This window comes from Protopterus annectens, chromosome 13.part0 (assembly GCF_019279795.1).
Source record: "Protopterus annectens isolate FY-2018-M chromosome 13.part0, PAN1.0, whole genome shotgun sequence".
Classification (NCBI taxonomy): domain Eukaryota; kingdom Metazoa; phylum Chordata; order Ceratodontiformes; family Protopteridae; genus Protopterus; species Protopterus annectens.
Genome location: NC_056747.1, coordinates 798435565 through 798449929, shown reverse-complemented (window position 1 = coordinate 798449929; position 14365 = coordinate 798435565). Strand labels below are relative to the sequence as shown.

The 14365-nt window shown below is 43.3% G+C and overlaps 1 protein-coding gene across 3 annotated transcripts in view; it reads right to left on the bottom strand.

Annotated features, from left to right (window-relative positions):
* Positions 1 to 14365, bottom strand: part of DHX40 (DEAH-box helicase 40) — an 866160-nt gene that overhangs the window by 519073 nt on the left and 332722 nt on the right. For all 3 annotated transcript variants that reach the window (XM_044054528.1, XM_044054529.1, XM_044054530.1), the window contains one exon: positions 7943 to 8125. In XM_044054528.1, the coding sequence (XP_043910463.1) occupies positions 7943 to 8125 (183 nt within the window). The remainder of the gene's footprint in view (positions 1 to 7942; positions 8126 to 14365) is intronic.

The window sequence follows — 14365 nt, the reverse complement described above, 5'->3', positions numbered from 1 at the left end:
TCAGATCATTTTCAGTGGATGCTTGAGGAGAAAAGCTCCACAAAAAATGCATACATATATTAAGTCTACAAAATGTAACAGCAAGAGAGACAGCAGAACTATTCTAGTAAAACAATATTAAAAAATGATCAGCTAATGGTTAGCTGACAGAAAGTGCATGGTTCAGAAATGAGTACATAGTCAACAATGAAACCAAACTAGAACAGAAATAAAAAATATCTTGAGTATTAACTACAACTAAGTAGAGCTACAACAGTACAGAAATACCTTATTTACATTGTACTTGTTACACAGACATTGCTGAAGGCTTCAATATTCAACAAGACAGAAAACAGTAAGACGTGTGAGCAAATCAACAGCAAAAAGGTAGAGCTACTACAGTGCAGGTATATGATTAACACTGGCTGTGACTTCCCTACTCTGGGCCAGTGATCAAGGAGTCTCAATCCTCGCCACACACACTGGTGAGGAACATTTACTCGGAACAAAAATGGATACACAACAGTATTTCCAGATGCAGCTCTCTGCACCAAGCACAATTTCCCTTAAGAGCATACAGGGAACACATTCTCATCCTGGGGACTGGGTTTCCCTCTCTCTACCAGGTCCCAAATAAGACTCCATACCAACCACAGCTGTAGAGTCGAGTCTTCAGCTGAGTGTTCCAAGCCAAGTCCTCCACCAACCTCTCTATGAAACCAGTGCTCTGTGTCCCTGTTCCAAGTAGCTGACACACACACACACACACACACACACACACACACACACACACACACACACACACACACACACACACACACACACACACACACAAAAAAAACAGAGCTTTGCTAAGATGTGTTATAGTATATGGAAGCTATAAAACTATTGCAAAAACGTCCACCCTTCCAGGGTAACAGTTATTTCACCCCTAGGGACAATACAGTATGATTCCTAGTCCTGTTTTTCACAGACATATAGTCTCTCGCTGCAATCAGAACTGTAAGATACAACTGATATAGCCTAAACTAAGTAATTTAATTTCAGACTGTTTTTCAAAGCTACCTGGACTGAGATTAACATCTTCTCCTCCAGTATCGTCTGTTACAATATATTCATTTCAACAGTTACAATACAGTCTGACATACAAATTTATTTCTTTTCTGTCCAGCAGGACACACTGTTGGTACATTTTTAACACAAGCAGCTTTACAAATACATTTCAACACAAGCACATGTGCAAATCAGTTTGACATACAAATGACAAATAATTCTTTATAAAACTCCAGCTAGCTATGCTTGAATATGTTACACATTCACTGCCCTACTTCTCCTGGCATAGCTGGCAATGCCTCACATCATCACACTGGTTACTAGGTTTAGGTTTATAAACAGCAATCATGGACAGTAGCGTAGCTATCATGGGATGAAGGGACAGCTGCCCTGGGTGCAAAGTTTTAGGAGATGCAAACAGCAGATGCCTATTGGTCTGCATATGAGGTCAGAATTGAAGTGCTCCTTTAGCTCTTAGTGTGTGGCATAAACTGTAGCAAACAGTATGCTACAGTTTAAAAGGAAAAAAGTGTTTTGTTGTTGTTTTTTTTTTCCATATGGGCAGTTGAGGGGGTTGCCAAGTGCTAGAATTACTAGTTATACATGTTTTCATACATGAGAGACATGGCTACTATTGATGTTACAAGGTACAAAAGAATGGTTGTAAGTAGATACAGCGCTACTCGCTGTAAAATGGAATAGCAGATAGTGAAGTACAGTCGGTTGGCAGTAAATAGATGCAGATGCATCAAAAGCTAGAAGAGCATAATGAAGTAAGTTTGATGAGATGTGTGGGACAGAAGGTTTAATAGAAGGTGTAGGTGAAAAGGAATGGGAGAGGTAGCTAGAGAGGGTTCGGAGGTAAAGAGCAAGTAGCCAGAAAGAATAGTTGTGTAAAAACTTACCATAACCTTAGATGTCCTTCTCTTCCATGTTGCAGTATTCATAACAGTAGGGAGTTGCTGCCAGCAGCACCACTTTCCAGCCAGTATACCAAAGTCTTTGTTTCTGGAGGGTACGTGTGACGTCCCTTGTCAGAGCCATAAACTGACGTAGGGTATAAAGGTGACGTCTGCATGCACCCTCCTCAGAATGAACTGCTGCATACAGTACTACTCCTGTGGGTGAAAAGAGTCCCAAGGGGACCCTTGGAATTACATGCAGGCTAGAGTCAGGGAAGTAGGTGGTTTGTGTGTAGTGGAGACATTGGGGGATATCAAGTAATGTGCTTCCAGGTCAGAATGGCAAGCAAGAAGTTAAAGGTAGGGGGGATTGAATACTGCAACATGGAAGTACATCTAAGATTATGGTAAGTTCTTACACAATTATTCTATGTCCTTCTATTCACATGTTGCAATATTCATAACAGTAGGGAGAGTACCAGAGCTTTTAGGCATGGTTTTGGGTGGAAAATTGGGTTCCCTGGTCGATGAGCCCTTGGAGGATAGACCTAGCAAACCCTGCCCTGGCTCTAGAGACTAGGTCCGGTTTGTAATGTCTGGTGAAGTGGTGGACAGAAGTCCAAGTAGCAGCTTCCAGGATGGAAGCGTAGTCAATTCCTTTGAAAAAGGCAGCTGCCCTGATAGAGTGAGGTCTGATTTGTCCATGTAGGGATTTTCCAGGGAAGGAGTAATGGATTTAGAAATCCACGAGGAAATGGTTTGCTTGGAGACTGCCTTCCCTAGGGCTCTGGGGTGGAAGGAGATGGAAAAGTTGATGTGATTTTCTGATAGGGTTGGTTTTGTCTAATTAGAACCTCAATTGTCTGTGGACATCCAAGGAATGGAGAGTCTTTTCTAATGAATTTTGTGGTTGAGGGTAAAAAACTGGTAAACTGATGGTCTGATTTGTTCATTAACCACCTTTGGCATGAAGGAAGGGTTGGTCCTAAGGGCAACTCTATCCTTGTGGAAAATAAGGTAAGGAGAGGTAACCATGAGGGCTTGGATCTCCGATACCCTCCTGGCAGATGTAAGGGTCACTAGTAGAAGTATTTTCAGTGTGAATAACTTTAGGGATACTGAATGAGCTGGTTCAAAGGGTGGCAATGTAAGTTTTTTTAGTACAAAATTCAGATCCCACGGGGGAGGGATAGGTTTCCTGGGAGGCCTGATGTGAAGCACTTCCTTCAGGAAAAGTTTGACTTCCAGTCTGGAGGAGAGACTGGCAGACAGGCACAGATAGGAGATAAATGCACTTTGATGGATGAATATGTTAGTCCAGTAGCTCACACAAATAGGAAAGGACCATAGGTATGAAGGTAGTTAGAGAGTCCTAGTTTTTCCGTTGATACCAGGAGAATCTGTTCCATTTTGATACATAGTTTCTCCTAGTACTAGGTTTTCTGGTCTCCTGCAGAACATTGAGTTTGTCCTCTGAGTATAGATATCTGTAGGGGATCAAAATCCTATCACCCATAAGGTTAATTTCAGATTGTCTACCTGAGGGTGTAATAAGGATCCCCTGTCCTGTGTGAGTAGGACTATTCAGTGGGGTAACTTGTGGTGATTGCCCTTGGCTAGTAAGTGTAAGAGGAGAAACCAATGTTGTCTTGGCCAAAAGGGGGTCACCAGTAGGATTTTTGGGTTGTCCCTCTGTATTTTCAGAAGGACTTTCTGAATTAGAGTGAGTGGGTGGAAGGCATAGAGGTACATCCCCCCCCCCCGCCCAAGAGAAGGAGAAAGCGTTCACGTTCCATGCTTGTGGATGCGGATTCCTTGTGCAGAATTTGGGCATCTATCTGTTCTGGGCGGAGGCAAAAAGGTCTGCTTGTGGAATACCCCACATGTGGATTATGTCTAGAAATACTTCCCTGTGAAGCATCCATTCATGACTTGGAGCTAAAGTTCTGCTCAGGTAGTCTGCCATGACATTTTCGGTGGAAGAGATTTAGACAGCTAGCAGATGAATGTGGAGAGATACTGCTAGGTACTAGATCTGGATTGCTAGGCTGCACAGAGGGTAGGACATTGTTCCCCCCACTTGTTGATGTACCACAGGACCATCATATTGTCTGTGATTACTTTCAGGGTTCCTGGAAGAAGAACTGATTTAAGTTTAGCAGGGCCAAGTGTAAGGCCTTCATTTCTTTGATGTTGATATGGTCCTTTAGTCTTGAGTTGGACAATGTGCCCTGCACTGAGAGTTGTTTTTGGCCTGTAAGTAGCACTGCCCCCCATCCCAAGTCGGCAGCATCTGTGCAGACCTGTTGTAGGGGGGTTATGATTTGAAGGTGGATCCCTTGGTTGAGGTGAAGATCTGAGATCCACCACTGGAGTTCCTTCGTCAGGCACTGAAGTAAGGGGAGGAGGGTGTCCATGGGCTGGGAATGTTGACTTCATAGGTTTTTCAGGACCCACTGGATTTTTCTCATATGGAGTTTTGCTACATGCCATGTGTCCGAGAATTCTTATAACCTCTCGAGATGGCAAGGAGGAGTGGGAGAGGATTCTTTGAAAATATAGACAAAGGTCTAGGATTCTTTGATCTGAAATGAAAGCTTTCATTATGTCTGTTCTGATCCTGCAACCCAGGAAAACCAGGTCTTGAGAGGGGATCAGGTGAGATTTTTTGTGGTTTATGGTGAACCCTAACAGAGATAGGGTGGCGATTACCTGTTGTAGATGTAACAGGAGGGTTTGGCAGTCTTGATGAAGAATGAGCAGGTCTTCCAGGTGTGGGTACATCTGAATTCCCTGAGTCCTGCAGTGGCAATGACGGGGGCCAGGCATTTTGTGAATACTTGGGGGGCAGTAGAGAGTCCAAAGGGCAAGGCTGAGAACTGCAAATGGCAGGACCTTATGGCAAATCTGAGGTATTTCCTGTATTCTGGGTGTATGGGGATGTGTAGGTAAGCATCCTTTTACGTCCAGGGCTACCATGAAAGTCTGAGTTGGAATTAGTGGTAAGAGGAGGGGTAAGGTAATCATTTTGAAACTGGGAACTTTGAGAAATAGATTTAGATAGGATAAGTCTAGGATTGGCCTTCAAGGGCTGTCCTTCCTTGGTACCAGAAACATTCTGGAGTAAAAACCCCTGTTTCTTTGCCGGTGTGGTACCTGTTCTATGGTACCTTGAACTAGAAGCTGCTGAATGATAGGAGGGAAAAAAGTGGGTTTGGTTTGCAGGTGGTTGAGGGATGCCCCTGAAGGGTGGTATCATCCATCAAGTCATGAAGTTGCCTGACTGAATGATTGAGAGAACCCATTGTTCTGATGTAATAATCCGCCAGGAGGGAAGGGAAAGGGTGAGACGGAGGGAAAGTGGGTTGTTGTGATGCAAGGGGGGGTAGTCACAGAAGAGGTGGTCTGGACTGGTCAGACTGGCCTCGAAAGGGGGCAGTGGAGGAACTTGTTGGAAACCTAGGAGTAGAGCTTTTCCTGGTTTGTCTACGACCTTTAGACTGTGAAGCAGTGTGTGCTGACTGCCTTCTAACAAAGGAAGTTTTCTGTGGATAATTCCTGGGATATCTGGGTATATGAGACACCAGAAGTTGTTTAAGATTCTGAAGTTCCTTACTCTTTTCTTGAAGAGACTTAAGGAGTTCTGCTGAGGCTCGACCAAACAGGGCCTTATTATCCAGGGATGCATCCAGCAATTTTGTTTGCACATCCATGGGCAGGGGTTGAAGTCTCACCCAAGAATATCACCTCAAGACTGAACCAAACGCAGCAGACTTAGATGAGGCTTCCACAGCATCATAACTGCACTTTACTGAGTGCCTAGTTACTTGGGATGCAGTGGAAAGAAGGGTGTTAATTTGAGTATTAATGTGAGAGTCTGGTGCCTCCGATAGTAATGTGGAGTCCTTGGAAATGGTATCTAAGACATATTTAGTCATATGTGTTTGGTAGTTGAGAACTCTAATAGCCAGAGTCGAGGAGATATAGACTTTCTTCCCTTGTCTGTCCATGAATTTGCTGTCTTTGTCTGTGGCATAAAGAGCACGCAAAGGTAATTGCCTGGATGATTTATCAGCAGACACAGCAATAACTGCTGGAGGGTTGCTAAAGAGGAATTGGGTATCCTGAGGGACCTTGTAAAAATGGTCTGGACATTTAGCAGCTGGTGGTTGAGAGTCAGGGGACTGTGAAGCAGCCAGGAAGGCATCCTGAAAGGCAGGTAGCAAGACAGCCACTGCTCTAGGAAAAGGTTGCTCCATTTGCAAAAAGTCGAAGTATCTTTTCTTGGTATCTGAAACATCAGATGATTGCCATTAAAATGCTCCCTCATAAGGGAGATTGTATCTCCAAAGGTAATTTCTTCCCCTGGAGATTCAGGAGTAATGAAATCTTCCTCCTCTGTGGTGATGAAATCTTTTGGGGATTCTATTTGGGATTCATATGGAAAGGATTCCTCAGACGAGCACTACTCTTCCTCTGAAACCTGTCAAGTAGTGGGGGGGGGGTGCTGTGTCTGTGGGGCCTGAAAAGCCTTAAAAAGTATCTGAGAGAAAACTTCCCATCCAGGAACTGGTTGGGTTTCAGTGTGTTTAACTTTTTGTTTTTTCTTTAAAGGAGTGGAGAGAGAATCAGAGCAGAAGTCTGTCTGGGTGGGAGAGGAGGAGCTAGGCCCTCCGACAGACTGAGTCGTGGTTCCTCTCTGCCATCTGGATCTGATGGCCGAGTAGCCTCAGTGGACGTACTAAAGGTTTCCGCCACCCCGGCTTCCATAGTGGTTCCGGGGCCTGGCTTGGGAACTGATGTCTGGGAAGATGCCGGGCTTTCATCATCCTCAAGAACCTGCTCGGACACCTGAGATGCATCAAGGGATTCTGGCCTAACCTTTTTGGCCTGCTTCCTCAGCGGCTCTTCGGATGGGCCTACTCCCCCTTCCATACCGAGCACAAGACATCCGAGTGTCTGATTTTCTAAATACAATTTTAGTGCAGCAAGACAGCTGGAAAGGGTTTTAGGAACGAAAGATTTGCAAATGGGGCAGGAAGTATGGTCATGGGCTTCGCCTAAGCAAAAAACGCACTTCTTGTGTGCATCCTTGTGAGGAATTTGTCTCCCACAAGCACACTTCCCCTTTCTAGCTGACATAACAATAATCAAAGGCAATGAAAAACCCCACAGGGCACTTGTTTGTATCGGTAGGATGAAATGGTCGTCCGATGTGAAAATTTTAACAGTCATCTGAAACATGATCTACTTTCAGAAACTGGCGAACAGGAGTCTGGAGTTCACTGTGGCAGAAAAATTCTGGGAAGGGTGCGTGCAGACGTCACCTTTATACCCTACGTCAGTTTATGGCTGTGACAAGGGATGTCACACGTACCCTCCAGAAACAAAGACTTTGGTATACTGGCCGGAAGGTGGTGCTGCTGGCAGCAGCTCCCTACTGTTATGAATATTGCAACATGTGAACAGGACATCAGAGGGTTGGTATAATGGTTAGGGTGTTTAACTCACAGACACAAGGTTTGATTCTCACCTTTGAGGGAAATTGGCTGGGCTTCAAATGGCTCTCAAGGGCAGCTACCCTAATACTTGCCTATAAACCTATAAAGGATGTCGATACAAATTATTATGTGTGGGTGGATATTTATGGCATTTGGAGGACGAGGTTTAGTAGGTATTAAGAAACTGAGGTATTAGTCTGGTGAAGAGTATGAACATGACCATGTTTCTATCACAAGTTGTTTCAAGGTTAAGAGGTTATGGGCTTGTTCTAGGCTTTACTTTACTGCAAAGAAATCAGACATCTCTGTTTGATGCATTGTATTTAACTGACAGAAACAGATGTGGAACCATGATCATTATCTAGCATTGGCCACTAACATAATGTAAATTGTCCAGTATGTACAGATGCACAGCAGCACTGAGTGTTTTCTAAAACTTTCATATTTAGAAAAATCAGAGAGATGACAATTGCAAAACACCACTATATGATTACTTTACCTTCTTACCTGATGACATCATGTACTCCAAGACATTTCAACATAAGGATCACGGAAGTGAGACTGGTCCTTTGAATTTCAGGCACTGTGTAATCTGGCATACACACTTCCCAGAATTCCTTGCTGTAGACACAATAGCATTTTCCAGCTGAAGTCCTGCCAGCCCGTCCAGCCCGCTGCACTGCTTCACTCCTTCAACAAAAAACAAAAATGTGCAATCAGCACAGCATTATTAAGTCAACTACAGTGCATGTTTAAAGAGTTTGCAGTTGCTATCCTGGTAACTATAGTTTGCAAAGCAATGTCAGTATGTTGCATTGTAAGAAAGATGAAATCTAATCAGTTCCACTTGTGATCTATTTCATAATTTACTGAGCATTACATAAAATGTTTTATCAAATTTAGCTATATATGCATACTTTAAAATAAATACAGGGAAACATTGATAATATTAAAACAATAATCAATAATACTTTTAAAAAATGTAGTATTGTGTTAAATACTTTGCAGCAAATGGAAATTACGGAAGAGATTATAAATTACAGGCTAGCAAATGGGTCTTTAGCAGTTTTAAAGGCAATGAAAATATAAGATTCTCAACTCAGGAAGAAAACAACACTCTCCACACACCTTGGATAACAAATGTAAAATGCCCAGTGATCACAAATTCATTTCTAGAATCTCTACCAGTTCCCTGGAGATAAGATGAAACAGTCAAGATACGAGGGAGTGTGAATCCTAGCATCCTTCTTTTGCCATAAACTTTAGAGCTAACCACAGACTTTTTTCTTCAACAGTTAAATTTCTAGACAGTTCTTTGCCCCAATAAATGCAGATTTAGCTTTCCTTTGCATCAAATACCTCATTCTGCCTTTCACAGGACTTCTTTACCTACATGTTTTTTCCAGTGATCTCTCCAGCTTTTGAAAGGAGCAATAGATTCTTCTCACCTGTCACTCTTACAGAATTCATCTAATGCACAGTTATTTCTTAGTAAATAAGTGCAGGTGGACAAAAAACATTTTAACTAATACATTTCTTCATCCTCCCCATCTTGAGTGGTTCAGTGGAGCAAAACATTGGAGCACAATCCATAATATATAGAGAGTCTTGCCACACCACTACTCTCTTGAGTCACTTAGATCATCATCATCAGCCGCCCCCCTTTCCCATTTTTTTCTACACGGGGTCGGGGTATCATGTTAACTGTCGCCAATTCTCTCGATTCAGTGCCACACTCCTGCCTTCTTCAACACATATGCCTGACTGTCACAAATCTTCTTTCACACAATCCATCCACCTCTTTGCTGGACGTCCTCGATTCCTCTTACTTTCTTCCTGTCTGTCCCAAATCTTCCTCACCAGACTGTCTTCTATTTTTCTACACATCTGCCCAAATCACCGTAATCTGTTCTCTTTGATCTTTTCTGCAATTGGAGCTAATTTGGCTTCTGCTCTTATGTCCTCATTTCTTCGTCTGTCCCACAGTGTGCATCCTATCACCTTTCTTAGGCCCTTCATTTCCATCACCTCTAGCTTCTTCAACTGCTCTCCCTTTACTGCCCAGGTTTTTGTACCATACAGTAGTACTGGTCGCACCACTGTCTTGTACACCTTACTTTTCAACTTCTTTGGCATTCTTCTGTCATAGACTACACCTGATACTCTATGCCAGTTGGCTGCAGCCCCTCTGATTCTATCTTTGACCTCTTCATTCAGACTACCCTTCTCCTCAATTACTCCTCCCAGATACTTGAAGCTGTTTACCTGTTCCACTATCTTCCCTTCTATCTCCATTCTCAGCTTCTTCTGATTTCCCCAATTTGCTGCCATTACCACAGTCGTATCTGTGCTTAGTTTCATCCCATGTGCCTTCAGATTTGCATTCCATTCTCCTATCCTTTGCTGAAGTTCTAGCTCAGAGTCTGCCTGTACTGCCACATTGTCTGCATACAGCAGCTTTGTTGAGCCATCCCCTCCAACCTGTTTGCTAATGTAGTCCATCACCAGTATGAACAGCAGTGGGCTCAGAGCTGACCTCTGACGTACATCCACACTCACTGGGAACCCCTCTGTGAGACCGAACACTGTTTGTACTTGAGTCATTGGGTCCTTGTACATAGCCTGCACTAATTCTACCAATATTTCTGGGACTTCAAACCACTGCAGTACTGCCCAGATCAGCTTTCTTGGGACCTTGTCATATGCATTCTCCAAGTCTGGGAATGCCCATTTGGACTCTCTCATCTCTGGCTTCTTCTCAAGTATCTGTCTCAATGCAAACATCGGGTCAATTGTGCTGCATCCTGATCTGAATCCAAACTGCTCATCTCCCATCTTACATTCTACTACTCTGTGTATCCGTTTATCAATCACCCTCTCCAGAACGTTCATGCAATGTGATAGGAGTTTGATGCCTCTGTACTGCCCACAGTTGTGGATGTCCCCTTTGTTCTTGTACACTGGCATGAGTATGCTTATTCTCCAGTCATCTGGGATACACCTTTCTCTACACACTGCTATCAGTACCCTCAGGAACCATTTCTCCCCTATCTCACCCAGCATCTTTATCATATCTGTTGTGACTTCATCTGAGCCTGCTGTTTTCCCTGATTTCATCTTCCTTAGTGCTGTTCTTAATTCTTCAAGGGGGGGCTCCTCTTTTTCTCTCATTGTAGACTGTTTCTGGGGCAGTACAGCTTCTGTGGGGTCTTCTTCATTCAGAAGCTGCTGGAAATACTCCTTCCATCTGCATTTGACGTCCTCTGGGCTGCTGAGCAGGTTGTTGCTGGCATCCCTTATGAAGGGTGTCTGACTATCTTCTTTATCTTTCTGTCTCTGCCTTGCAACCTCTGTGCCCCTTACTGAGTCACTTTCCGGAAGTTGGTACAGTGCTTCCGATGCCCTTTTCTTTGCTATTGCAACTTCTTTCTTAGCTTCTTTGTTAGCCAACCAGTAGTCCTTCCTAGACTGGTCAGTCTTTTCTGTCTCCCACTTCTTCCTGCACTCCTTTTTTTCTTTTGATGACTTCCTGGACTTCTGCATTCCACCACCAGCTTTCCTTATGTACCTTATTTCCATACCTGGCTTGGCCACATAACTTTTCTGTAGTCCTAACACATGCTGTTTTTAGGCGCTGCCATTCTTCTTCAACTCCAACTATTTCCTCCTCTTCTTGGGTGCTACAGCCCTGAGTAATTCCTTGAACTGTTGTACTTTCTCTCCAGTCAACTTCCAGGTCTTCAGCCTGGTGGTCTATGTTGACCTTACAGCCTTCTCTGATCACTGCTTGCAGCTGATTGTGGCAACTAGTGGTTTATGCTGTTGGCCGACTGTTTCACTGGGGATGACTTTGCAATCATGGATTCTGCCCCAGTGCCTTTTCCTTTCTAGGATGAAGTCTACCTGAGTTGCATGTTGACTACTCTTGTATGTGATCTTGTGACTGTCTCTCTTTCTGAACCATGTGTTGGCTACTATCAAGCCATATGCCAGACAAAAGTATAGAATGGCTTCTCCTTCTTTATTCCTATTGCCCCACCTATGTGGACCCAGGCAGTCCTCATATCCTGTTGTGTCTGCCCCGATATGTGCATTCAAGTCACCCATTATCAACACCAATTCATGTTGTCCTGCTTTATCTAGTAGGTCCTGCAACTGCTGCCTGAATGCACTCTTTTCCTCACTATCACAACCCTGCTGTGGGGCATAGGTTGAGATTATGAATACTGCCCTATCATTACACTGGAGTCTGACTGCCATGAGTCTGTCATTAATTCTGATGATATCCCTTACTGCCTTCTAAAGCCTCTCTCTCACCACAATTCCGACACCATTTCTAGCTTGCCCTCCACCTGAGTAGTACACTATGGATCCCAAGCCAAGTGGCTTTGCTGCACTGCGCTTCCATCTCGTTTCCTGGATACATAGGATGTCCAGCTTCCTCTGTATCATCATGTCATCCACTTCCAAGCTGCGCCCTGTCCGTGAACCTACATTAAGAGTAGAAACTCTCAGTTCATGTATGGCAGGTTGGTTGGTTTTACGTCCAGCTTTTGCTCAAAAGAGATATCCCAGGTAACCCAGACTGGGCAACTAGACACCGGCCAGCCAGTAGCTTACTGACCCGGGCTGCTGGGCTTTATGGCGGGCACACACTGGCCAATAGGGGCACATATACCCCTCCCACCGTTAGCACAGGTCCCCGGCATGGGTCAGAGTAGGCCGGGTCCTCAACCCACTTATTACTGGTAACTACACATGCCCAGTTTTTTGGCGACATTAGTCAACATGACCGAATCACCTAGAGCTATATTTTACACTGTTGATTGGCTAGCCCTGCCATGGCACGAAGTCTGTGATTCGTGGTCTCCTATCTTAAGGATACTGCGCACCACAACAGATGCCCTAAAACAGTTGGTCTGTACAACTCTTCCCCTATAGGGCACCCTGTAGAGACCATCGATTGGCTAGCCCTGCCACGGCACGCAGTCTGTGATCCGTGTTCTCCTATCTTGAGTATACTGCGCACCACAGTAGATGCCCTAAAGCGGTTGGTCTGTACGACTCTTCCCCTATAGGGCACCATGTAGATTCTGTGCTGCTGCCCACAGCTCCATTCATTGGTGAGTTTGAAATGGAAACATTCAGCATGTTTTTCAGACATGGGAGAAACCCCACGGAGACACAGGGAGAACAAGCAAACTCCAAACAGGCGTTGGTTGGAGGTCAGTATCGAACCTTGTACCTTGTGCATGGGAGTTGAAGACCTTAACCACTAAGCCATTTGGTCTGTATTGCATGGGAGGCAAAGACCTCTTGAGTCACTACAATGCACAATTCCCATGAAAGAAAAGACACTCCTTCAACTGAGCCTCAGACATTAATCCTCAAACATCAATATTTTACAAGTGAGTAACATACAGAAATTCATTTTCATACAGCAGCTAACATACAAAAGCAGTGAACAGTTGTAAATTAACAAACTGAAGCGAAAACCATCAAGTTTGTTATGTACAAATGATTATCTATCTTGAAAACTCAAATATGCAAGAAATACTACTCATAAACATATTTTCAAATGCTGACAAACCAGACATAAACCAGGAATACAACTAGCAATGTCTAGAGATCTAAATCACTTCTGCAATCAAATAGTCTGCAAAATACCAGAAATTAAGTCTATACTCCAACAGTTGTAAGCAGCTGTAAACCTAACACTAAGTCAATAAATTTAAATTGTAAATAAAACAAGTTCTTAATACATGTTTAAATCAAGAAACAGTAAACTTTTTACTTAAAAAACTAAAAGACTATCAAACAAAGCTAAATTTACTGGAAACCCAGCACGCAGGCCCTCTCCTTCCACATCCGTTAGACAGTGAAATGATGCATTCTGATGGCTTCCATCAGGGGTCAGGCCTTTCCCGTATTTTACCTTTAGAAAACAAAATCCATTTTAGTCTTAATAAAGGAGGTCAATATACAGCAGATTCTTACCAGCATGGCACCGGGAATGCTCTAGGTAAGGTAGCCTATCTTCTGAGCTACATCAATCCTTTCCAGCTGTGTTTCTTCCCCACTTACTGGAGTAATGAAAGGGGTCATTAAATCACTGAGATCCCATACAGCCTTGGACAATAACTCAATTTTAGTTAGTCTATAAGGCTAGCAAAGAAAGAACTAAACTGAATTCATACATATCAAGACTGGTACTTAATGAGGAGTATAACATGTTTGTGACAGTGCTTGCGGCCATAATCTCTCCTCTTTTTCCAGGACACTTACACGCACTTGTGTGCTTTTATTCCTTTTTTTAGACAGACCAAGAATAATATCAGAAAAACTGCTGTTATTAATTCAGTACGCTGGGTTTCCAAAGTTTCCCCTATAGATCTCTAGTTTTAATTCAGAAAAACTTTTAAAGGGTTGAATAGAAGTTTCTAGTTTGATTCCTATAGAATTCTGGTTTTCTACTGCAGCTGGCATCTCCCCTTGGCCATTCTATTTATAAAAGGCCACAGCCTCAGCAAAAACCGCAGGAGTTCTGCCAGATAAGTTTACTACAACTCTGAGTAAGGACACATGTCAAGGGTTTCCCCTTTGCTCTTCTCTATAGGCCTTGAAGGTGTCTAGATGCAGGCATGCACAAACTGAAATGCTCATTACTTGTTTTAATGGTCTGCCAGTGATGTCATTTTGTTAACTAAACCAGGTGCAGATCTTATACTTTTGCTGGACATCCTCAATATGTCTGATCCTAAGACAGAGAATTATAAGTCTACTGACAAGATGCAAAAGCTATCAATAAGTTTCTACCCACCAGACCCATTGAAACAGTTTTTCTTTCCAATACTGTGGAATAAAATTGCCTTTTTTTGCCTATTTTTACATGTTCACATTTCCTTCCTCCACACTTGAAAAAACAAAAAC